The sequence below is a fragment of the Propithecus coquereli genome, unplaced genomic scaffold (assembly GCF_000956105.1).
Source record: "Propithecus coquereli isolate 6110/MARCELLA unplaced genomic scaffold, Pcoq_1.0 Scaffold13, whole genome shotgun sequence".
NCBI lineage: Eukaryota > Metazoa > Chordata > Mammalia > Primates > Indriidae > Propithecus > Propithecus coquereli.
The window spans coordinates 10,318,329-10,345,079 of record NW_012137191.1 but is presented as its reverse complement, the minus strand read 5'-3'; the positions used below and the strand labels follow the sequence as shown (position 1 = coordinate 10,345,079).

Here is a 26,751-nt window from a genome sequence, read left to right as displayed (position 1 = left end):
GCATTCCAAACTGGGGCTGGGGGAGTCTTCTTGAACAATTCTGAGGTGGGAATGAGGGAGACGTTGAGATAGGGACAGGGAGCTGCTGGGCTCCGAAACAGAGATGCAGAGAATGACGACAGAGAACTGAAGGGGAGGGACATGGGACCAGAGAATTTGAACACCCTGTTGAAGAGTTCAGGTTCAAGAGATGACAGGAAATTACTACTAACTTTTCAACGAAGGAGCGGCATAATTAAAAACTAAATGGTGTTTGGTGAAATTTAGCTTAGTAGATATAATTTTAGGGGATAAACAGGAACAGAAAGGAATTATTTATGAGAGGCTTTTGTTTTTACTTTAGTCAAAGCTTTTACTTATTTTTAAATCCTTGATTCTGACCCAAGCGTGTTTCTGGTGTTAGAATATCTGGTTAATATCTATCTACCCATCTATCTATTTATCCTTGATCATCTATCTGTATAGCAAAGAATTTGACAATGTTAGAGAACTGAAGTGAAAAAGACATTAAAATACTGCCTATGGTTGTTTTTGTTCATTTGCTCTATTTTTCATCTTTTAAGGAAACATTTAGAAACCTACTGGCTTACTTCTCTTTCATATAGCTTTTATCTCATTGTTTGGAAATGCTCAAAGGTTCCTAAATTATTTGATTATGCTCTCCAGGAAAGCTCTTACTCTTTAAAAACTGGAAGTTATAAAGTCCCTTGGGCCTTTTCTATAAGCAAGAAGAGCCCACACTCAATGATATCTCCATAAGCACACTTAGCAGATGACTGTATCTAAACAAATTCTTTCCACTTGAAGGAACAGCACTATTTGAGGATTATCTGAAGTTGGACAAAGAGATGATTCCCATTTATCAATCCCATAATATGTCTTCCTCTTAAAAGTGAGGCTATCAGAAACACTTACATTGTTAATATATGTGTATTACTCTTTCTGGATGTAAAATTCATGAATTGAGACACAATTGGCTCCTTGCTCAGCATGGGAAGGCTGTCAGCATACGCTGACATGCTTGAATAGTGCACCAAATGAACCTTAACTAGCAGAGCTCATAGGGAGACGTGGGTCACAGAACCCAATATTGATCTTCCTATTTTTAGTTTAATCTCTCTGATCTCCAGGAAGATTGAGTATTGATATAAATATCTTATAATATTCAGTCATTGAAATAATTAAGGCTGTAAAAACACCTGACAAGATTTGAGGACAGTGTTTGTACCTTGATTACTAACGTCAATTTTTTTAAACATACTGAGTTGGCACCATTTTTAGTGTATCGAATTTTGAAAACGGTGGGATGTCTAAGACAATCTGGTCCAAATTCATGCTAGGTGGTCTTCTTTGCTTCTTAGGGTGCCAGTTAGCATTTTATTTTAATTAAGAACATACTAAAGGTGAACGGAATTGAAACATTTGTTTCTCTCTGGTAATTGGATCTATAGGTCTGTGTCAGAAAACTTAAAACATCTCAAAAAATTTCAAGCTTTCTCTCTTTAAATTCTACAAGTATTTCTCAAGCACTTCAGTATGGCTGTCTATTGTATTTTTAAAATAAGGAAACAAAAATCTTTTTTGTTACACATTAAAATAAAATCTATTTTAATAAAGAAATGTGATCCTAATATATCTCTGCTGAATAGATTGGTATACACTTACATTTAATTAAAAGCTCTTAAACTAAAATTGTAAAATTCCCTAAAGAGAACATGAACTTTAACCAGCTGCCTATGCATCTTAGCAACTATGTTTTGTGTCTGGTAACAGTATGACTGGAAGACTTGTGCCGTGTCTACAAAACTTTGCCATGAAGTACTTAAAAATACATGGTGAATAATTTGAGGTCAGCTAGCAATAAAGCTTTGTGTGAAATGCCATTAAAAAAACCTATTAATCGTGGTACTGGTATATTCAAGCTGTTAAAATACATTCATATAAACATAGAAAAGATTATACATACACTTGGTATAGTTCTGTGGTTTGACTCTTGAAATCCAAATAAAAGTTATATTAGCCTTAGAGTAAAATTCTAGAATAGAGCAGTCTTTTATAAGGACTTGTTCATCTAAGATCTTGGAATGTCAATCACTCTATTTGGTTGTTCTGTTGCTACTACAGCAGATCACCATTTCGGAATGAGATACCTCCTTTCACAACCGCACAGGTGTCCTCCCATGTGACAAAGAAACTTTTTTGGTTTGCAACAATTATAGCTGTTGCAATTCTCTAATAATGTATGTGGTGGGTGGGGGTGGTGACAGGAAAGGAAGATGAAGAGGTAATTTCAGAGGGTGAATAAACAAAAAGCAGCAAGTAGAATTTGGTGAGATGTAATGGGTTAGTGACAGGAATTAGGGTGACCTGGCAGGAAAGAATTTACCTATCTATATATAGTAGATAAGTTTTATACCCCCACCTGTTCTACAACCATGAAATGTTAAAAGTCTGGGAACAAGCAAGTTATACTAACAGAATAAAATGTAGATTGATATGCAGAGAATCTGTTGGCAGAAAAATTTAACTTCAAAGCCCTTGGTAATTAGCATTTCTCCCCCCCTCAAACCCCTTATTAAGTAATCTAATGAAACCATTTGGAAGGTGACACAACTTATTTAAACAATAATGTTAGTTGCTTGATTGTGAGACTATTCCTTTCATAAAAAGAAAACAAAATGATTTCAACTCTCTTTTTGCATCTTTGTTTTATTTGAGAATTCCCATTTAGTGGAAATTTTTTTCGAGAGATGTAATGTATAACATGAGGACTATAATTAATAAAATTGCATTATATTAGAGATTTTTGTTAAATAAGTACATTTCAGCTGCTCTTATAACTAAAAAGTCATGATGTGTTAATTTGCTTCACTATAGTAACCATTTTACCATCTATATAGTTCTATAACATCGTGTTGTAAACCTCAAATATACACAATAAAATTTGTTTTAAAAAAAGAAAATTTTTATAATACTTATCAAATGAGTATATTATCTTATTTATATATATATAAATATATATATATATGATAATATATAAATTTTCTTCTTGATCAAATTTATTATGATGTGCTGATAGTCATTTGGTCATTGCCAGCCTCATGATACAATGATAAACATAAAATGAAACTGCTTAATATGTTTGTTTTCTACCATTCTGAAGGCAAGCTAGATCAGATACTTGAGAGGTGGGTGGAGGAAGGAATCCTAGTCTAAATTCTATGATTGGTACCTTTGAAATATGTACACTCCCTTTAAAATGGGAGAAAAGAGTTTAGTAAAGCCAGTTTTCTAAGTTATTGGCAAGAAGATTTGTTTCAGATAGAGAGAGAGAGGGGTGCAGGGAGAGACTGGAAGGTATACTTGGGTCTCTATAAAGTTGGTTTGTGAGTGTCTTCCCTAGGGCCTGATACATAATAGGTACTCAGTAGATTTTGCATAATCATTTGGCTACTGGAAAGACAATATAGTTAGGGTGACTTGAATGGTTGTGGAAATAAATTTAATTTTGTGTACACAAACCAGTATGAAGCAGTGCTGTGTTTGGGAAACACATGCAAATTTTATGTCTCTGGTATGCTTTTTGTTGTTGTGATTGAAATTTCTTAATATTTATTTAGGTTAGAGAATGGAATATACTGCATCTACCAGTTGCTTATTTTTGGTGAAATATTCTGATATGATGATCTAAAATGCTAAAGAAGTCCTCAAAGATTTAGGAGCAATAGGAAGTGCTAGAGTTTGTCATCCAAGTGGAACACAGACTAAAAGAATATTATACTTGGTTCACTGGAGCTAAAATCAGAGACTATTAAGTGAATGATATGGTCTTATGGTCTTTCATTTATAGAATTAAGTAGACTTAATATGAGTTGATAGTTAACTAAATTATATTAATTGCTAATTTACAATTAGAGTTCTTCTGTATTTTCTTTCCCAGAAAAAACATTTCAGTGTGCATTGATGACCACCTATCAGTTTCTTGCCATGTTGACATGTGATGCATCGGTATACCTTAGTGTCTTCTCTCTCTGCTTTTCTCTACCTCACTTTTTTAGAGCTACCAACATCATACTTGACAGAACCTCCATGTGTAATTATTCATTAAGAAGAGCATGGAATATATTTATATCAGTCTTATTTTTTTAAAGTAAAGAATTTATCTAGAAGCCAAGACAAATCTATAATAACAATGAGTGTTTTTGCCCTATTCTTGGCCAGGAGTTAGTTCATAAATATACAGTACTGAGCAGTTATTTTCTCATTTACCCTTTTGTTTGTCTGCAGAATTCTAGCTGAATGGCTAGTTTTTACTCCATTATTTATAAAAAGTTACAAAATCTGGTAGGGATTCTTTATATGCTTGATACTGACACATGTTTCTTATTTAAAATTTTTTCTATATTTAAGTGAAAGATACTATGCACTAAATATAGGAATTTAGTGAACTTGTTTGTAGTATTTCTTAATAGTGAATTCTAGTTTTGTTTAAGCCTAATGAAATAAAATAAAAGAGTTGCATATAAAATAATAGCATGAGCAGTTTAAGATAGGTACACTTTTGAAACTCCAGTTAAATTCCATGACGTTGTACAGAATAGTTTAACTGAGTCTGGCTTAATTAAGCTAATTTTGAATTACTCAAATAGTATTAGCATGGAGAGGCTACTTGAATTGGTGGTTAGATAATATTATTGATATGATATTTCACGAGATTCATTTGTATAAAGGCATTTGATGTGTTCTCTCATATAGCTTTAAATATTCTTTTCACATTCTTTTTTCATAGCACAAAACCTACCATCAATGAAAATTGTATTAAGAGGATGTTATTATCTGAAGATTTTGTTCTGTCCCCTTTTAAAACATATACATCGTGGACACTATAAGGTCAGAGTAACAACTTTAGTGACCAAATATTGAACAAACATTCTTTTTGATTATATTTTTTAAAAGGCAAGGCATTTAATCATTTCCTTAAACTTGGCAATTAGTAATAGTTGCAAAAGCTGTGCCAGAAATGATCTGTAATTATTTTATGTTTACACGATACACTAGAGTTATATAAAGTTATATAGTATTGATCTCACTTCTCTGTATGATAGAAATATTTTTTCATTCATTTGAATACTCATATACCTTAGCTTACATAGTTGAAAAGCTGAAATGTATAGGGTGGAATGGAATGAAGATATAAGAAATGAACTGTAATGTGTAAAAGTTCAGTGGGAAGGACACAGGGTGAGAATAACCCAGCCCTACACAAAAGTATTTTAGTGAGATAATTTAGTGAGGATATCGTGGGATACAAAGAGGAGTTTTCTTTCTTGTTTTTGTTAGAACAAACGGCATAAATGTATAATATACGTCTTCCGATTACATACAAGTCTTGTGGTCTGGTTTTTTAAATTTAAAAACAATTAAGGAGCTTCTGTAGACTTTGTATTGATAGTTTATATACTTCCATATTTATGTTGATGCATAATAAACTACAATACAGGTGATACTGATTCTTCCTCAATAGGATTTTTTCTTTTCTGACTTAACAGTAAATGCTAGATGTTGGTATCTCCATACAAGGAACGGAGTAGCTTCTTGCAACACGAACAATCTAGGAGAAAGCTATTTTTTTCCCCGCTATAGATGATGGGGGAGCATGTGGGGCTGGGTTGGCTCCGTCATAATTGTTTCTCCTATACACTTCTCAGGTTCAGCCTATGAATGTGTGGCATGAATTGTGGCTAGTCTGAAAATTAATTCTGCAATATTATGTCCTTGGGCAAGATGGTGAGGCATTGTGTAATCCTTTGCCTTCTTTACGGGTCAGCATATCCACAGGTGCCTTTTTGCACTGCCCGTCACTGGACATAGAGCAGCTCTAGTGGCACGACCCTTTCCTGGGACAGTTGAATGCCATCGTGATGGAGGTGAAGCCTCAGAACTTCCTCTTTCCTGCTGCCTAAGACAAAGAGTTTTGCTGATGTATTTCTGTTAGCAGAAAAGTCAACTGGGCTTAGTGTTTGGTGCCGTATGTCAATTTACAATGTAGGGAATGTTCTGATGATATATGCTATTTGAAGTGTGCTAGATAGAATATTTATATGTGACTTTTGCACTTTGGAGAAAATGTTAATAACAGGAACTAAAATTGACCTGATCCAGGTTGCATCCCAGGAAGGATAAAGGTATAAAGGTATGGAAGCCTCTCCCTGGGCCTTTCAGTGAGCTATCCCCACCAGAGCTCTCCCATTTGGGGTTGCTGATCTTGTGTATGGGATGTGGCTAAACTACAGTGGGTAGAGGTTGTCATTGTGTTGTGAAAGGCTGTAAGTAAACCTCTCTTTTACTTTTCTATAAAACAATCTTCTCTAGGACAGATTATAAAGAGAGCAGAAGGAATCTCTTCTCATTTTCTTTTTGAATAGAAAGTGTCTATTCCCTCACATAAAAGACAACAATCAATTACTTTTTCTATATTCATATAGAACATATAGAAAAAAGTAATTATTCATATAGAACATATAGAAAAAGTAATTGATTCTATATGAAATGGTCTTGAGTTGTCATTTTTAAATTGGTTCTATATGAAATGGTCTGAATTTTTAATTTTTCTGCAGTTCACACAAATATGAATTTCTGCATTTCAAGACTGCAATGTATATGTGATTCCTTGCTGCACTTCAAGGGCCTTGTTGTTTTCTTAAACATGTTGAAGAGTTTTCATAACCTGTTTCTATAATCTTAAATTGGATTTGTTTTTCTTATTGTTAATGTAAAAGCAGCAAATTTGAAGACTGAGAACCATGTTTAGGAGGGTGATTGCACTTACTGTGAAAAGATTTGCATCCTTCTTTGTGTGTGTGAGTGTGACCAGCCTTGCTATCGATTTCTTCTGTCATACACTGTCAAATCTTCTATTTAAGTATTGTGAAAACTCTGTTTTTTTCAGGTCGAATGAGTGATTTGAGTGTAATTGGTCATCCAATAGATTCAGAATCTAAAGAAGATGAACCTTGTAGTGAAGAAACAGACCCAGATCACGATCTAATTGCTCAAATTTTACCTGGCTTACCTGATATAATTGAAATAGATATATACCACAGTGAAGAGGATGAAGAAGATGATGAAGAGTGTGCAAATGCTACTGACGTCACGACCACCCCCTCCGTGCAGTACATCAATGGGAAGCATCTCATTACCACTGTGCCCAAGGACCCAGAAGCTGCAGAAGCTAGGCGTGGCCAGTTTGAAAGTGTTGCACCTTCTCAAAATTTCTCAGACAGCTCTGAAAGTGACACTCATCAGTTTCTAATAGCCGAAACAGAATTGTCTACTGCTATGCAACCTAGTGATTCTAAAGAAACAACTGAATATCTTGAAATTACATGGAAGCCTGAGACTTACCCTGAAACATCAGAAAGTTTTTCAGGTGGTGAGACTGATGTTTCCCCCACATCCCCTTTCCATGAGGCAGAAGCAACAGAGGGTGTAGAATCAATCACAGAGAGAAGTCCTGAACTTGGCAATCAGGTGCATGAATACACTGAAGCTGTCCCTCTGTTTCCTGAAGAGTCTTCAGGAGAGGCTGCCATTGACCAAGAATCTCAGAAAATAGTATTTTCAGGGGCCACAGATGTAACATTTGGTGAAGTGGCAGAAAAAAGCACTTCTATCATGTATACTCCCACTGTAGTTCCAAGTTCTATGTCAGCACGTGTTTCAGAGGAAGGATCAGTTACCCTACTAGGAAATCTGCAGCCTAATGACCCATTGTCTACCCGTGAAAGCTGGATAGAAATAACCCCTAGACAAATTGTAGAGGTCTCAGGGAGTTCTTCAGTTCCAATTGCAGAAGGCTCTGGAGAAGTAGAAGAATACAAAGATAAAATGTTCACCATGGTAACAGATTTATCACAGAGAAATACTACAGATACAATCATTACTTTAGACACCAGCAAGGTAGTTATCACGGAAAACCTTTTTGAGATTCCTGCGACTACCATTTATTCAGTTTCTGAACAACCTTCTGCAGAAGTGGTGCCTACCAGTCTTGTAAGTGAATCAGACACTTCCAAGTGGGTTTTCAGTACATCTTTTGAGGGAAAGAAAAGGAAAGAGGAGGAAGAAGGACCTACAGGTACAGCTTCTGCAGTTGAGGTACATTCACCTACACAGGGATCAGATCAACTCATTTTATCCTCTGAATTAGAAAGTTTGGATGTAGCTACATCTAGTGATTCAGCTACTGGGAAGACTTTTATGTCCTTGACAACACCCACGCAGTCTGAAAGAGAAATGACAAGTTCTACCCCTGTCTTTACAGAAGGAAATGTTTTAGAAGACTTGCGGGCACAGACTACCAAGCACAGCAGTAGCAGTCAACCTGGGATCCAGGAGGGGCTGACCACTCTCCCAGGTAGCACTTTCTCTCTCTTTATGGAGCAGGGCTCTGGAGAAGCTGCTGGTGTCCCAGAAACCACCACTCTTTCTTCATTTTCATTAAATATAGAGTCTGAAATTCCAACCAAAAAGGAAACAGCTGGCACTTTGTCTCCCCATGTGGAAAAAACATTCTCCTCTGAGCCAACACGACTAGTTTTGAGTACTGTAATAGACAGAGAAGTTGAAGAAATTATAAGTCAAACATCCAAGGAAAAATTGGTTTCAGAGGTATCAGGAAAACCAAATTATGGGGCAGAAATAAGGGGCTTTTCTACAGGTTTTCCTCTCGGGGAAGATTTCAGCGGTGACTTTAGAGAATACTCAACAGTATCTCATCCCATCACAAAAGAAGAAATAGTGATAATGGAAGGCTCCGGGGATGCAGCATTTAGGGATATCCAGATTTCACCATCTGCGATACCTACTTCAGTTCGTGTCAGTGGCACACCTAATTCGGAGGGACCCAGTAGCACCTCGATCAGCACTTCAGCCTTGCTGTGGGAAGAGTTCATAGCCTCAGCTGAAGGTTCAGGTGAGCAACTGGTCATAGTAGGCAGCTCTGTTGGCCCAGTGCTCCCCAGTGCTGTGGAGTTTTCTGGTACAGATTCCCCATTTATTGACCAAGGATTGGGAGAAGTGGGTGCTATCAATGAAGCTGATAAAAGATCCACTGTTTTGCCAACAGTAGAAGCTGAAGGTACTATAGTTCCAACAGAAAAGGGGGAAGTAAAGGTCAATGACACAATTTCAATGAACTTTCCCCAAACTATGGAGCCACTCAAATTATGGTCAAGGCAAGAAGTCAACACTGTAAGACAAGAAATTGAAAGTGAAACAGCATCAGAGGGAAAGATTCAAGAAGAAAAGTCTTTTGAATCCCCCCGAAGCTCTCTTGCACCAGAGCAAAGAATTTTCGATTCACAAACGTTTACTGAAACTGAACGCCAAACCACAGATTATTCTATACTAACAACAAAGGAAACTTACAGTACTGATAAGGAAATGAAGGAGGAAGGCATTTCCTTAGTTAACATGTCTACTCCAGATCCAGATGCAAAGGGCTTGGAATCATATACTATTCTCCCTGAAGCTACTGAAAAAACACACTTTTCCTTAGCTACTGCCTTAGTGACTGAGTCTATACCAGCTGAAAGTATGGTCACTGATTCATCAATCGAAGAGGAAGAAAGTGTAAAACTCTTTCCGAAAGGTATGAAACCAACAATTAAAGAGTCGTATACTGATCTCTTATTCTCTGGACTGGGATCAGGAGAAGACGTTTTGCCTACTCTACCTACAGTGTCAGTGAATTTTACTGAAATGGAACAAATTGTTAACACATTATATCCCCAGACTTCTCAAGTGGAAAATTTAGAAACAAGCAGCTTAAGTGATAAAACTGAAGATTATGAGGGAGTGGAAAATGTGGCAAATGAAGTTAAACCACTCATTTCCAAAACAGATAACAGCTCTGAAAGTAGTGAGGCAGTATCCAGCACAACCTTAATAGAAATTTCAAGTGACACTGGAGCAGAAAGACCCACTATGACACCTCTTCCTTTCTCTACAGACAGCAAACATCTTCAGAATCAGACTCTCGGGTGGGCAGAAGAAAACCGGACTAGTAGACCACAAACTATAACTGAACGAGACTCTAACAAGAATTCTTCCACAGCAGAAACTAAAGAAACAGCAACCTCTTTCTCTGTTTTTCTGGATAGACCTTATGGTCTTGACATGGCCAAAGAATTTGTTACCTCAGCTCCAAAACCAACTGACTTATTTTATGAACATTCTGGAGAAGGATCTGGAGAATTGGCTATTGTTGATTCAGTTCACACTTCTGGAACTACTCAGGCAACCAGACAAGGAAGTATCACATTTGTTTCTGATAGATCCCTGGAAAAACATCCTGAGGCGCCAAGTGCTAAAGCTGTTACTGCTGATGAATTCCCAACAGTTCCAGTGGTTCTGCCTCTTCATTCAGAGCAGAATCAAAGCTCCCCTGATCCAACTAGCATACTGTCAAATACAATGTTATATGAGAGGTCCACAGATGCTACCACAGGTAGTTTTCAAGACCATTTCAGGGGACTTGAGGATTCTACCTTAAAACCCAGCAGAAGAAAACCCACTGAAAATATTATTATAGATCTGGACAAAGAGGACAAGGATTTAATATTGACAATTACAGAGAGAACTGTCCTTGAAACTTTACCTGTGCTGACATCAGATAAAAATACTATCATAGATATTGATCACACTAAACCTGTATATGAAGACATCCTTGGGATGCAAACAGACATAGATCCAGAGATACCGTCAGGATCACATGGCGGTAATGATGAAAGCACTCAAGTTCAAGAGAAGTATGGGGCAGCTGTTAACCTTTCTTTAACTGAGGAAACATTTGAGGGCTCTGGTGATCCTCTTCTGGCTAGCTACACTCAGGCAACACATAATGAATCAATGACTTCTAAAGATAGAAGCCAATCAGATCATAAGGGCTTTAACTTCACAACTGAGATCCCTGTTCCTAGCAAGGAAGCAGAATTAGATATTTTACTTCCCACAGCAACATCCCTGCCCATTCCTAGTAAGTCTGCCACAGAGAATCCAGAGATTGAAGAACCAAAAATTGAAGCAAAAGCCCTGGATGACATCTTTGAATCAAGCACTTTGTCTGATGGTCAAGCTATTGCAGACCAAAGTGAAATAATATCAACATTAGGCCATTTGGAAGGGACAAAGGAGGAGTATGAAGAAAAGAAATACGCAGGTCCTTCTTTTCAGCCAGAATTCTCTTCAGGAGCTGAGGAGACATTGATAGATCATACTCCCTATGTAAGTATCAGTACTGTCCACGTTATGGCTCAGAGTCTGACAGAGGCACCTAATGTGGTGGACGGATCCAGTTCCCCATATTACACTGATACAACCTCAGCAGTATCAGCATTTGCAAAGTTGTCTTCTCAGACACCATCGTCTCCACTCACTACCTACATAGGCAGTGGAGCCTCTGAACACACAGAAGTACCCCAGCCAAGTGCTCTGCCAGGTATAGATGCTGGCTCATCTCAGATGTCCCCAGAGTATTCTTTTAAGGAAATTCATGCAAATATTGAAGCAACTTTCAAACCATCAAGTGAAGAATACTTTCACATAACTGAGCCTCCATCCTTATCTCCTGACACAAAATTAGAACCTTCAGAAGATGAAAGTAAACCTAAGTTATTAAAAGAAATGGAAGCTTCTCCCACAGAATTAATTGCTGGGGAAGGAACTGAGATTCTCCAAGATTTCCATAACAAAATCAACGGTCAACTTTTTGGAGAAACAATCATCGTGGTTCCCAGTGTTAAAACACCAACACCTGAGGCTGGAACTGTTCTTACAGATGCCAATGAAATTAACTTAGAGGGTGCTACACAGTGGCCACATGCTACTTCTGCTTCTGCTCCTTCTGGGGTTGAGGCAGGTGTAGTGCCTCAGCCCAGCCCAGAGACTTCTGAAGAGCCCACCATTCCTTCTTCTTTTCTGGAAATCAACCCTGAAACACAAACAGCTTTTATCAGAATGGAGGATTCCACAGCAGCATCAGCAGAACAGCAAGTATCAGCGAGAATTCTTGATTCCAATAATCAGGCAACAGTAAGCACCCTGGAATTAAATACTGAGCTTGCAACACCACCATTTCCCCATCTGGAAACTTCTAATGAAACTGATTTCCTGATCGGCATTAGTGAAGAGTCAGTGGAAGGCACAGCAATCTATTTACCAGGTAAGTCCACAACATTGATAAATCTGTTTCCAAATCTGGAAACAGTCCATTGGTCCTAACATATATATGTATATAATTTTATTGTGCTGTTAAATCAGTGGAGATTTTTATATTGGTCACATAACAGCAGGCCAGGCCACAGCATTGAGTCCATCATGAAATGAAATGAAAGTAGGTATAGATTATTTCTGAGCTTTAGAGTATATACAAAAATACTTTGTATTTTTCTGGGTTTAGGAAATAACATACAATTGGAACATAGAAAAAGTGAAATTGTTAATGGTATACAAATTTGATTTGTTTTGACTTACAACTAGAGTACTGCTTTGTCGTATGTCTCATAGTTGTACTTCTTCATTTTAAAAATGGAAAAAAAATGTCCTATTTTTTAAAAACTCTCCCATTGATGGGTGCTATTGTGGTAATATCAAAATCTGTCAGGCCTTTAACATTTAAGAATAGTAAATAGCTCTAATAAATATTTCACAGTTTATAAAATATCAATTATCCATTCATTCTTTTATGCAATTTCTTTGCTTAAGACAGTCTACATAATGCTTCTAACAGTACCTAGCCATAGTGGGTATTCATTTATTATATTTGCATACTGCCTGTTGAGAGAAGTTTTCTATTTATTGATTGAATGTACAGAAAGCATGAATTTGATTGCTGCTTCATGTAGACCATCTCATTTGATCTTCACAAAAAGGCTAAAAAGCACATATTATTAGCCCTATGTAAAAGGGTAAGACATGGAGATTCAGAGGGGTTCGATAACTGGCCCAAGGTGGCATAGCCACATCATGGCAAAAGTGGGATTTGAACCCAGATCAGCTCACATTCTGATAAAATAGAATTTATTTTACTCTTAGTCTAGCCTGAGAATGTTGAGAAATTGGCTTTAATCGTGTTTTCTTGGAATGTTATTATTTAAATAACAATGTCAGTGACAGGCATCACCACCTAGCTGCTAGCTGCAGAAAAAAATCAGTCCTCTAACGGCCGTCTTGGTTGAAAGTATGTTTTATTTTAATTAATATGTTTTATGTCATGGCTATTGTTAGAACTATTCTTCTGATCATATCAATACCATCTTTTGTGCAACGAATGCTTTATTTTGATGTGCTTCAGAAAGAGTAAAATAGTCAGAGAGTGCAACTTTTTATAAACGGCTTGAAATATTTTGTGAATAAAATTGATCAAAGGTGGTTGACATTGGATTTTTTTGTTGTCACTCTATATTTAATCTGTAAACAATAACCTAGTAATCTGGCCAATGTTTATTGTTTTGTAATTCAGTTGAAATATACTTCAGGTTTTTGAAACTATGATACAGAAATAATTGATAATAACCATGTACATATAGAATTAAGTTTGACAAATGAGTAAGAAATGTGTACCAGTTGTCCAGTCCACAATATTTACCAAGAATTAGAGTTTGCGTCTTCATTACAAAACAAATTTGTCACTTTAGCTTAATTCAGTAAACAGCAGCTCATATGAGATTACCTGGTCTATGTGTTGCAGATTCAACTTTCAGAGCTTAGTACTAACTGTTTAGGAAAGAATAAAATTCATAAAAACAAAACTTTTCTCCTAATTGGAATGACTTCAAGTTCACAGAAAGATCCACTCACTAAGTCCTTGTCTCAAGGTCTCAGCATGGTGTCTAGTGTCTGGTGGGAATAATAACAGTACTTCACACTTGTGTGGCACATCATAGTCTTGCAAAGCACTTTTCATATAAGTCTCATTTTGATTCTGCACAGAGAGCAAGATGTAGATATGTTGTTTGTTGACTGCAGCCTTGTCATCTGGGCAGTGTACTTTCAAATTCAGGAAGCTAACATTGCTAGGGAGAGTTTAAATATTTTTGGAACTGTAGGAGAAAGTGTCCTAGATAAATTGGGGTAGTTTTTGAAAAAGTTGGTGTATGCATCAGAATTAACCTAACTTTAATATGAACCTCAAACATGAGGATGTGTATCTATCAAGTTTTTCCAGTTGTTCAGAATTTACTTAACACTCAGAAAGTTTGAGTTTGATTTTCCCGTGTGAGAAAGGCTCATTTATCATCTATAGCAGCACCTTGTTTATCCTAATATTCCTTAAGTCAATGTTAAACATCTTATTGTCGTGTGCAATTATTTCAGGGTTTCAGAACTTAAGATTCTTAATAATACAGTTATGTCCCACAAATAATCTATTTTATTTCAATTATTTTGTAAAAATTTCAACTCTTATGTGGATCCTTGAACATTTTGAAACTTAAGCAATTCTGAAATAATATGCAGAGAAGAAATACAAACTATGAATGAAAATAGTCATCCAAGCAATACTACAATATGAAATACATGTTTCAAATGATATAAAGTACTTGCATTTAGAAAATATATTTTAAACTGTTTGTCCTCATAAATTTGTCTTTGGCCTTTACATTTATCTCCTAGGAGTGTTGCTTTTATTTGTGTTTTAAGAAGAAAATTGTAATAAAAACTTGGGGTTTTCTTTTAGGTGAGGTTTTTGTATTGGGGTTTGTTTTATACAGTAGAGTTTAATCCATGTGTTGCTTTTCTTCAAGTATAGTTTAAAGGAGTACATTTGGAACGTGTTTTTGGAAAAAGCATATTAATGTAGCAGAAGAGACTTCAGTGCACACTTTCGAAGAAAAACAGTTTCTGAGCATTAAGTGGTAAAAGGCAATAATAATTCAAATGATGATAACAAGCCAACCTGCTAAAAAGAATGCATGTTCTGTGTATCCAGCCATTTCACATGAACTAACCCCGTTTAAAAGAATACATTTTCCATTCACTGTGCACATATGTGTAATCATTTTTGACTAAAATCAATTGCCATTATCATGCCAACTAAATCTGCAATAGAATATATTAGTTGTCAGATACAGTACAAAAAATGTCATTAAAGAATAATCATAATTGAATCCCAGAAATGAATAGATGCAATTTGTAACAATTAGTTATAATGCCAAGAAACACTCCAGAGAGTAAAGTTAATATTAATTTTTATATGTAGTAAATTGCTATGGTAAAGCTTATATGGTAGCAATATGTGGCATTTTATGCTAAAATACACTGAAACCTTAGAGCCTAATTACTTTCCTTACTTTTCTGAACTGGTAGGACCTGATCGTTGCAAAACGAACCCGTGCCTTAATGGAGGCACCTGTTACCCTACTGAAACTTCGTACGTATGTACCTGTGTCCCAGGATACAGTGGAGACCGGTGTGAACTTGGTAAGATGTTCTTGCCTGAAAGAATGCAGTTCTTTTATAGAAGATATATTGGGAGAGAAGTTATGTTGTTGAATCAATCAGAGATTTCAGAGAAACCCATGTGTAAATAAAGTATATGTTAAGTGAAATTAAAATCTGAGAGTAATTCATTCGAGTCTGAAAAACAGGGACAGATGTTTACTGAATTTTGTTAATATACCCAAGACTCAGTGAGGCTTAATGAGGTCAGCTTTGTCTTTTTGTGGTTTTTGTAGATAGACTTTACAAATGTAAAGATGCATAAATATTAACAAAAAGTGTTAATTCATATCGATAATAATTTAAGTACACAGCATTTTTTAGAAAGGTATATTTAAAAATTAGGAAAAAAGCAAAAATTAGGGAGTTTAGTTCTTATGTTTTGGGCTAACTTTCTCTGATGTGGAATGGGAAAGATCCTTCTCTGACTCTCAGCAGCCAGCCCAAACTGTCTCCATGTCAAGGAGTTGTGCAATTGCTGTGCCCCTCCTCTCTTTTGGTTCCAAAGAATATAATTGATTCTTTACTTAATCAGTTCCTTTTACTCCTGTATTCTTATGTAGGCATCCTTTACTATAAAGAAAAAAAAAGCCCTAGTTTTGATTTGGCTAAATATAGACCTCACCTCTGAGAAAGGAATCATGGAATATATGGTTCAGATGTTCCCTTTAGAGGTACCCTGAAGGGTTGCTTACAATGATTAAGCAAAGAGAGCCCACCAATAACACTTTAAATTGCACAGAAATATTGGGATAAAATCCCAATATTCAAATTAAAAGCATACTTGCCTTTAAAAAGTCAACAGAGTTAGTGAGCTCTACTTGTGTACTAATTATTGGGAGTACAAAGATAGCAATTTATGACATCTAAGGAATAATTACATCTTAAATATCAAATTTATATATATAAAAGCATCTATCTGGCTCCCAGTCTGTTTTATATTAAAATCAATTAAAATAATTTAATAGGTTAATATATGTGAAACTCTTAGAATAGTGTCTGGCACTTAGCAAGCACTATAAAAGTGTGTGGTATTATTTTTGTATAATACCATTGCTAAGACCATTTCTTTAGGTAAACATACCTTATATGACTCTTGGAAATTTAACTAGCTTTGTATATTCATTTTTTAAAATATTCTTTTCATTTAATATAAACATTAATTAAATTTTTAGTGCAATTGCAAGATGCTATGGGAATTAAGTCATTAATTTCATCAGACGAGATCATGGAGGTCTGTGTAGAAAGATTACATTTGATGTATATCTTAAAGTTGAGGAGGATTTGATAGGTGCTGGAGGGAGACACCGACACAACAAACAAAAGCACAGAAACCACAAAGTACAGAGTGTGGTCGAGTGACTGCAAGTATCCAAGTACGCCTACTTATGAGTTTGGAGAAGGGAGACTTATTGGGAGAGAATTCCAGAAAGCGGGTTGGGTCTAAAAGGTCCTGACAGTGTGAGAAGGTCCTGAATTCAATGTACTGAGTAGTTTTACTTCATACTCTCGTCAAGTGCTTCTGAGATTGTAACATGCATCAGAATCGTCTAGAGGGCTTGGTAAAATGCAGATTGTTGTCCCCACCCCAGAGCATCTCATTCAGTAGGCCTAGAACTAGGACTGGAAATGTGGATTTTTAACATTCTTAGTCAATTCTGATACTGCTGGTCCAGGAACCACACTTTGAAGACCACTGCCTTGGGTATTGGGATCCATGGAATGTTTGGAAGCAAAAGAATAAAATTATCATGACTGTGTCTAAAAAAGATGACAGCAGAGTGAAGGATATATTGGAGATGAAAGGGCCCAGCAACAATGAGGCCAGTTGGATATTTTGAGTATTCCACACACGGGCAATCAGAGCATGAGCCAGGATTGGAGGTGGGAGGCTTGGGGGATTCTTCATCAGCTTTAGGGCTCGTGTGATTCATCTAGTAGCAATGGCGACAATGACCCTACTCTGAATATCTCTGAATTTTTCTTAGAGTGACCAGCTTTAGCAAATAAAAATACAGAGTGGCGAGTTACATGTGAATTTCAGATAAACAAGAAATAATATTTTTTAGTATAAGTGTGCCCTAAATATAGCATGGTTCATACTTATGCTAAAAAATTATACATTTTAAAATCTGAAATTCAAAATTTAACTGATCATCCCATATCTCATCTGGTAACCTCACACTAAACAGAATTTTTTGATCTATTTTTGAAAGTATTTTTGTGGGCTTTTACAATTTTATTTCAGATTTTGATGAATGTCATTCCAATCCCTGTCGGAATGGAGCCACGTGCATTGATGGTTTTAACACATTCAGATGCCTCTGCCTTCCAAGCTATGTTGGTGCACTTTGTGAACAAGGTAAGAGCCATTGCAACATTTGTATGGTGAATATTACTGATGTTTTTAGCAATTTTGGACTTCCTGCATATTCTTTCCTATAGAGGAAATTCACAGGTTACCTAACTTATTAGGTTTCCTTATTCATGGGTAGCTTGAAACATTTGAAAAATAGTGTTAACTAACTGTGGTTGTTTTGCTGTTAGATTGGAATTGCAGACTGGCACACTGAGCTGAATTTAAAGACATCTTAGTCAACACAAGGAATATTGTTGTATGTATTCTTCCTAGGGACAAACTAGGAATTCACCTCAATGTGGCTTGTGTACCAAAGCGTATTGAATTCAATGTTAGTTGTCTTTGCTTTCTCCTCCTTAGCATTTGAGACTCAATGGGCTTATTTTTCATAGTCAATCATATCTGGAGAATGAGTTGATATAGTTGTTAGAATACATTAGCCATGGTATGGCACATACTATGTAAAAGATGTTATGATTCTACTCACTAGAAAATTTTTCTACTAGAGAAGCATCTACTTTTTTCTGAATGAAAGAAAAACCCATGTTCATGATGGTATGAATCTCATGATCCCTGTAATTTGCATTTTATGGCCAACCTGAGAGTGTATTTTAGGTGGTTAATGGTAACATTTCTTAGTCCATCAATCAGAAACAGATTGCGTGCTCAGCACACTCAGCTTTGGAATGTCTATTTCCTCTACTTAAAGTCATACAGTGGTTTGGCTTTGATAAAAGTGCTCAGTGCCAAACTTCTGTCCCACCAGACAAAATGAAAATGCATTAGACACTCAGAAACATTAGTCTGGACCCACATTCTGCTTTGTGGAGTTAATCTGGACGTCACTACAATGAAAGCAAAGTTAAAAAGGGCATATATTGAATTGCCTTTGCAAGTGGATGGGTGATCGCTACATTTTTAGGTGTTGTATTTTTCTTTTTTTTAATTGCATAGGGTGAGTCTGTTTTAGATTTTAAATATGAAAATAGACCAAGCATGATCCTCTTCTTAAAGTAACATAGTAAGAAAGATGTCATTTGTGGAAGAAAACAAAAGGATGAGACACTGGAAACATGCCAATATGTTAAAATGTTTCTGCCTTCCCTTAGTTCCAAATACAAGGAGTGATTCAAAAAATCATTTGTTCAACTTGTATTTATTGAGCACTTTCTTCCAGACACTTTTCTGGGCAGTGGATATAGAACTGAAAATAAAACAAAGTTCCTGATCTTGGTGACTTAGCATAACTCTTGGCAGAGATTAAAAAGAGACTAAAAATACTATTTGTTTAATACTTTATAGTTTAACAAATGTGTCCAGGTACGTTATCTCATTTGGTTGGTTGGTACAGTATTCCTGTGCATTAAATAGGCTAGAAATTAAGGCTCAGAGATGAGGAGTGATGTGTTCAAGGTAACACAGCTGGATCAGAGAGTGGGAAAAGTGAGCCTAAGTGGCTTAACTCTAAAGCCCAAGTTTATCTCGATGTCTTCATGCTTCTAAAGTAACCCTCAAGGATAAATATTTTATTTATATGTATATCTGGTGGATTGATTGATAACATTCTTGGAAGGGACTTTGGGACCAATTACTTTTTTCTTCTCTTTTAGAAAGGATATTGAAAAGCAAAATTTTTAACTTGTTTCTTTCATTTATGGTACTACCTGACTTTTAGGTACATTCTATTTTATTTTCAAACTTTAACTTTCATCCACATTATTTTCTGAGAAACATCTATCCCAGTCTGTTTACCCAATGCAGCTGTGTTCCTGTGATTCATTGCTAGGATACTGAAAGATCTTTTTCTCTTCTTTTCAGGTTGCTTAAGAACAAATGTTTTCTTCATTAACAGTAGCATTGTTGTCTAACCAGTTTTCTATCCAAAGTTAGGTGACAGTTGTGTCATTGTTTCTTCAGCTGACCTTTTCTGTTCTCTGCACTAGCAACTTCCCAAGTCTCAGTAACTCTGAAATAGGGGGCACATTTTGGGGAATGATAACAGATATAAAATCTAGAAAGGGCTATTGGAACAGGAGAGAGAGAGAGACAGTTTTGTACGTACAGACTGCCCCAGTCAAAGGCAATGCTACATATTGCCAATGAAAAGTGTGGAAAGGTGGACAATTTCTTAAGACATGCCAGTTATATATCAGAGGTGTTGACAACATTACCTGTACAGCATAAAGAGAATAGAATTTTAGTGAAATTGTTTAAGAGTGATCGTTTCATCTTCTGTAGTCATGAACAGGAGTTGTGCACACTGCAAATCAGGGACTTTGTATTGTAACCTACTCACTGCAATGGTTTTAAAGCATAAGATATCTGTCCATATGTTGAATGATTTTTAAGAAAATGTCATCCAAAAGAGTTGCCTTTTAATAAATGAAATGAGTTTCACATTATTTTTTGGTAAATTTGGAAAAATAGATAGACTATTTCTGATACCTTGTATCAGAATAACATCCTGGAAGATGTTGTTTGACATGGGATTCTTCATTACATATTTGTTGAATTCATGAATAATAAAAATTAAGTATATCTGTGTGGATATTTGGCTTTTTTTCACATAAAAAAACACTTTATGCGGTATTTGCACATGTATTTATAATCATTGGAAAGCTATGATTTAGATAGTGCCGATAAATAAATTCTCCCAGCTTGGTTTTAACAGAAACTGCCCCGATTTTTAGACCTGTACTCTGATATGAGTATACGCACCTGCTAACTGAGAAAGGCATTGTAGCAATGATGTGATCATGCATTTAAATTTTATGATTATCTGGATTTTCTTGTTTACATACTTAATAATAACCTATTTTAAAGACAAAAGACTAACAGGAAAACCAAACTAAAACCATTTGAGTTAAAAGTGGTTAAGAAAGAGTGTATAGAAAAATTTTTTTTCTGATGTATTATTCAAGAAGTTAGGAACTCCTAGAAGTTTATACTGTGTGTCTTAAAATAAATGATAATTTCCAAAGTTAAAGAAAGCTATTGTATCACAATATTATATTATTGACTCTGGCAATAAGAGTGTTCTAAAAATTTTTCCAATTCTCCTCCCCTGTAAACTAACTCCCTCGTATATGAAGAATTGTGTCCTCCCTACACTTCCAAACCGACCTCTAAATTTTTCCAAGTGAGCTTCCCAAAGGAAAAATCCTATATGCAAGTAGCCAAAATTTGTTTCATTTTGGGGGCACTAAAGTGCTACTTTTGTACCAAACTGTCTAGTTGTGTCTTGAGTCCTTTCCTATGAGATTTGATGGTCTCGAACAACACTTTAATAAAACTTGAAACTTCCAGTACACATCACTCAAAACAATTAGTCAGCTGGCTGAAACTAAACAACAGGCCTGATAGACTAAACTGAAATAAAGACTGCTCTCAGAGATAAACTGCATCTGTTGCATGATTATGGTCTAAATCACTGCAGCCAGGAAAAAAATTAAATCTCTCAGCATGTGTACTTTCCCACAATTACAGAAAAAGGAGTAAAAGAAGTGAAAGGAAGCAATTTGAGTTTTAATTTGGCCACCAAATCTAACCTATAAAACATGCATTTTTTTAATCTACTGGGGTTGTGTTTTTTCCATCAATTAGTAAAATTAGGAAAGGGGGGTACTTATTAGGTAACCTGCAAGATTTTCTTGGTGCCTGAAATTCTATAGACTTTGCAGTTTTGTTAGTTTTTTTCATGTAACTACTACAATATATTTGCGAGATATATTTTGTGATAGTCAGAATTATTTTTATTGATCATTATTTAACATACGGTGTAACCCCACCTATGGACCAGTGAGTCGGAGGAAGCATTGCCAATGAGCACTATACAGTACTATGAGTAAGCCTACTTTCTTTTGAAAATACATAAAAACTGGCAATCTAGGAAGGGGAGCTGAAGCTTACTTCCAAAGTAAAATTTAGATATATTTGAAAAATGTTTTCATCCCACTGGAATATCATTATGGTGTGTTTATTTCAAAAGAGAAAAAGAGAAAGACACACACACACAGACATGCGTGCACACATAAACATATACATATATGGCTGGGTGGAATAGAGGAGTGCTAAATTAAATAACTTAAGTTGTTTCATTTGCACTGGGAGTTACCTATTTTCTCTCTGTTTTTGGGAAGCAGGCATACACAGTTCTAGCTATATCCCAGAAGGTATCCATGCAGGATTTTTTTTTTCTCTTTGTAAATCTTACTTGACAGGAGCTGGTGACCTCTCAGATATCTCTTTGGGAAGTGGGAAAGGACTACCTCTAGAACCTTCAAAGTTGTTATGCAAATAGAGCATTCATAATCCTCTTAGCCGAATTCTTATCTTATCACTTGAATGATTCTCTTAGGAAAGTTGTGTTGGTAAGGAATTAGCCCCAGTTGCTTCACAAGCAAGTCAACAGACACTGCAGCTTAAGAAGTTTTGGCAGGCCCCTCCTCCAGTTTTCTCTGGCTTTAATCAAGGAAGTTGCTGTTAGATATTGCCTTTTTCAGTCCAAAGATATACAGCCACCCATTTCACATGAATCAGTTGGGTTGGCTTGAAAATCATTTCTTTGTCACTGTGACCAAGTTTTATGAATCAGTTACTTCAGGGACATTGCATAGATATTGGCTTGCGTATCCTATTAGCACTTGGATTGGGGAGCCAAGTTTGAATGACGTAGGTGACTTTAATAAGCTCCTGCCTTGTTTCTTCCCAGACACTGAGACATGTGACTACGGCTGGCACAAATTCCAAGGGCAGTGCTACAAATACTTCGCCCACCGACGCACTTGGGATGCAGCTGAACGGGAATGTCGTCTGCAGGGCGCCCATCTCACAAGCATCCTGTCTCACGAAGAACAAATGTTTGTGAATCGTATGTACCAAACAGACATGGGTTTCCTGAAACGTCACTCATTTTCATCACTTTCTCAGTGCTGATTCAGTTTATTAAATCCCCCATCGATGAACTACTTAAAATCATCTTACCTATGTGAATCCCACCCTTTGAAAAACATTCAACTGTAATATGGGAAGGCATTGCTTAGTCTGCCAGCAATAATTGGTGAAACAGCATGCTTGAATCATAAGAAATTGCTATTTTAGTATTTTTGACTTACAAAAACAACCATTTCTTATGATTCAATATAATTTTTACCATACTTATGGGAAAATTTTGATATTTGCATGTGTTGCCTAAAATTAAAGAGAAAATTGCTTTCAGTTATTTTTATCCTGCAAATTAAAATTGAATTAATAGCATCCTAATCTTATCCTCTGGGCATATTGGTTCTCATTTAAGTTTCTAATTATTTTAGTCCATAGAAAGTGAGCTAAATACTAAGAACATGACTAGGTGGAGATTAAAAGCTAATGAAACTTAATACCAGAGCTGTTTAATAATTTCTTAACTACAGCAAAAAGGAGGGAAACTAGTATTTATGTAGTAATATGTAGAAATTTGTTGCTCCTAAAGCATCATTTGATGTCCTATTAAATATGTACTATCTTTTAGAAGTTTGATTGTTAATTTATAATCTGAGTAGAGGTTCATTTAACTTTATTGCATGATATCCTTGCCAGTGACTCATCTCATAGTAAAATAAAAAATGTTTGAAGATAATTTTGCAGAACTGTCTGTCTGGTCTAGGTGTTCACTTTTTAAAATGTTTTGAGAAGAAACATGTGGCTTCCAAAATGAGGGCAGCATGGGGAAGATCTGGCACATTTTATTGGGTCACTGAACCTTTGCCAATGTCATCTCTTAACAAAAAAAGTAAATGGAAAATTTCTCTCATAAGAATGAAAAAATATTTAATTACAGGAAACTGCTAGGGAAATTGTTGTCTATGTCTGATATTTTAATCTTTCACAATGTTTGCAAATTAGCTTTTTAGTTTCAAACACATTGGGCAGAATAACAAAAGATAAACTAGGAGAGATTTTTTTGAGCATCTAAAAAAAATCAGCCAGAAAAGAGGATGCATGACTCACTCTGAAAATAATTTTCTTTGATATATTTTCATCCATATAGGGGAAAATAGTACAAATATCTGTGTTTTTTCCCATCTCCTAGGCGTGGGTCATGATTATCAGTGGATAGGCCTCAATGACAAGATGTTTGAGCATGACTTCCGTTGGACTGATGGCAGCACACTGGTAAGATGCCTCTGAACACGATGTCAATTCTAGGAACCTGGTACTGTGTGCAGATTGCATGTTACAAAGGGTGCACGGGACTGGGGAGACAAGTTAAATGACTTGCTCAGGGTCACTCAGTGGAACAAGGCAAAGTTAGAAAAGAATTCCAAGCTAACCGACCTGACACCCAGCACACTCCAATACCTGTGGCTCTCTTTAAAAGAGGAGTATACCACATTTCCATTGAACAAGAAAACCAGACAATCAGCAGAATTGCCTCAGGTCCATCTTTCAGGTGGTTATATTTGTTCTTTATAGGTTCAGAACAAAAAGGAATAAAAGGAGAAAAAATTATTTTTAAATACCTTTCCCTCTTACACGATTACACAGGAAATCTGCTATAAGGCATGGCTCACTTTTATCCAAGCAAAAGTGCTCCTTTTTTTAGCTTAAAGAAGGTTGTTGATTTATGATCTTTTGAATCTCTGCCAGCTAATTGTGTATTTGGTTATTTTTCTACTTAAAGAAAGAAGTGACTTGGAAATGCTGGCCACAACTTTGAGTAGACTGCAAAAGGTTCTTTATCAGAATGGGTGAAGCTGTTTTGAGTTACTACTGGTAAACACAAATGACTCTAATTCTTTAAAAATAGTTCAAGTGTGATTGGCTATTCTAGTGGTACTCAGTGCTGGCTGTGCATTAGAATCACCTGGGGAACATGATTGACAAACTGGTGCCCAGGCCTCAACCTGGGTTCATTACAGCTAAACCTCCAGCAGCTTTATTTTCTAAGCGTTCTAGGTGATTCTGAAATGCAGACAAAGTTAGGACCCACAGGGCTAGACAGTAAGTGTAAATTAAATTCTAAATTACATCAAAGAGTAAAAATTGAAAATAATTTTCAAGCTCTTTTTGTGTGTTAATTACTATTACTTAGGTACTTAAATTTCATTCATTACCTGCCACTCGTCAGGATTTAATGAGTTGGCCAAAATGTAAGGTTCATTCTAGAATAGATGCCAAAGTGTAATCCCTGCTTTTGGAAATTCTACTCTGTTCAGGGAAGCTTTTCTGTGCTCCTATGGACACACCACTCAGTTCCTCTCTGTGTCAATCACTATATTAAGCACTTACATATGTTTATTCCCTATAATAACTTTTAAGAGAGTTATTAGGTTTCTGGTAAAGAAAGGGAAGATCAGATTAAGGTATTTGCTCAGGGTCACAATGCTATTAAGTGGTGAAGCCTGTATTTGAACTCAGGCCTGTCTCCAAAGCCAGAGTTCCTTCTGGCTGGTACCTCCTTGACTTTAAAAAAAAGTATCCCTTATATTTTTGCTTTGAGCACCCCAAAATAAAGCCTGTCTTGCTCTCTGTCATCACTATTTATGTTTAATCAGTAATATTTGTCATTCGAGTTCATAAGTAGTTTCTTTGTCAGGATGCAGAAAAAATAGGGAAAGTAGATTATTCTCACTAAGATATAGGAACTGCAACCTCAGAATCAATAGTTTCATTTTCTTCTAATTATCCTATCTGGATGTGTGTCTGTGATTGTTGCATCTGTGTTTTCATTTTGCTGTACCTAAGGGGGACAACAGTGGTCAGTTAGATTAATAGTGGTAGGTGTGGCATGAGTCTTTATATATTAATGTTAATTTAAGATAGACAATTTTGTTTTTATTAGTTTAATTTGTAAGTAAACATATAATTAAAAGGATCCTTTCTATATATTACAGATAGTTAAGACTGTTTTTATAATTTTGTTAATGTATGTTATATTGTATAGGCATTCAGTGAGTTTTCCCTTGTTGAATGCATCGTTCATTGTTGTGGAATAAATTGGGTTTCTAGAATACTCCCTATTAAATCTACCTCCCACCAATTTCCCTTATATATAACCCAGTGAAAAGTGCAGGTCTTTATGAGCTCCCATCTGTGGTACAGAAGCTATAATGCCCAGGACTCAGGTGGCTAATTCTGGTTGGTACTATGCCTTGTACATCCAGGCCACGATTTATCTCCAAGTGTACTGCCTGGCTGTGTTCCTGTATGTTCCAGCCCCGAGCCTAGAATAGCTGCATTTGGCCAGGTGCAACATATGAAAATCTGTTTTTCCTACACACTTTCCTGACTGAGCCGAGTCCCAATCTGTCATTGGTTATATAGAATTAATGTGTATGTTTTTATTCCTAGCGTGTGTATGTGTTAATAGATGTTTATTCTTGTCTCTCCATTGCTGTTCGCCTCTTCAAAGAGGTAGTTCTTTTCCCGGCTTTGTAGTACTCACGATGTCTAGGATAAAGCCTTATTTCTTATCCCTGTGAGTTTGGTTAAAAAATACTTAATATTGGCTTATATCCTGCAGCTATGTGGGGTCTATAAAATATCTTTGGGAATGTATCTTCCCTGCCAGGTGCCATACAGGTGAAGTTGACTCATCAGGTGTTATTATTCATCTCTGCCAAAGCAAGGCAACTCAACCATTGTTTTTGCCTGTGTCAATTAATTTTTAATATAGACACATAAATCCTGTGAAAAAATAACTTAATTACCATTTCCATAGTCTAGACTGGTCCTAAATTGGAAAATTAGTGAGGATTGCACTTGATCAAAAGAGAAATATTGATCTTCCTCTGAAATTTTCCTGTGAAATTTCCAGAGGAAGATAACATAACCTAACATAGATAACTGAGCAACTTAAACAAGAACTTTACTGGTAATTAATTCACACTTTTAATTGAAACCTAAGGATTATG

At 36.0% G+C, this 26,751-nt stretch overlaps 1 protein-coding gene across 4 annotated transcripts in view; it reads left to right on the top strand.

Moving 5' to 3' along the window:
- The window catches only part of VCAN (versican), a 113,687-nt gene that overhangs the window by 55,957 nt on the left and 30,979 nt on the right, over positions 1 to 26,751 (top strand). For 2 of the 4 annotated variants that reach the window (XM_012638473.1, XM_012638472.1), the window contains 5 exons: positions 6,950 to 12,223; positions 15,367 to 15,480; positions 17,747 to 17,860; positions 22,569 to 22,727; positions 23,928 to 24,010. In XM_012638473.1, coding sequence (XP_012493927.1) covers positions 6,950 to 12,223; positions 15,367 to 15,480; positions 17,747 to 17,860; positions 22,569 to 22,727; positions 23,928 to 24,010 — 5,744 coding nt within the window. The remainder of the gene's footprint in view (positions 1 to 6,949; positions 12,224 to 15,366; positions 15,481 to 17,746; positions 17,861 to 22,568; positions 22,728 to 23,927; positions 24,011 to 26,751) is intronic. The other 2 variants (XM_012638475.1, XM_012638474.1) reach the window with 1 other exon arrangement.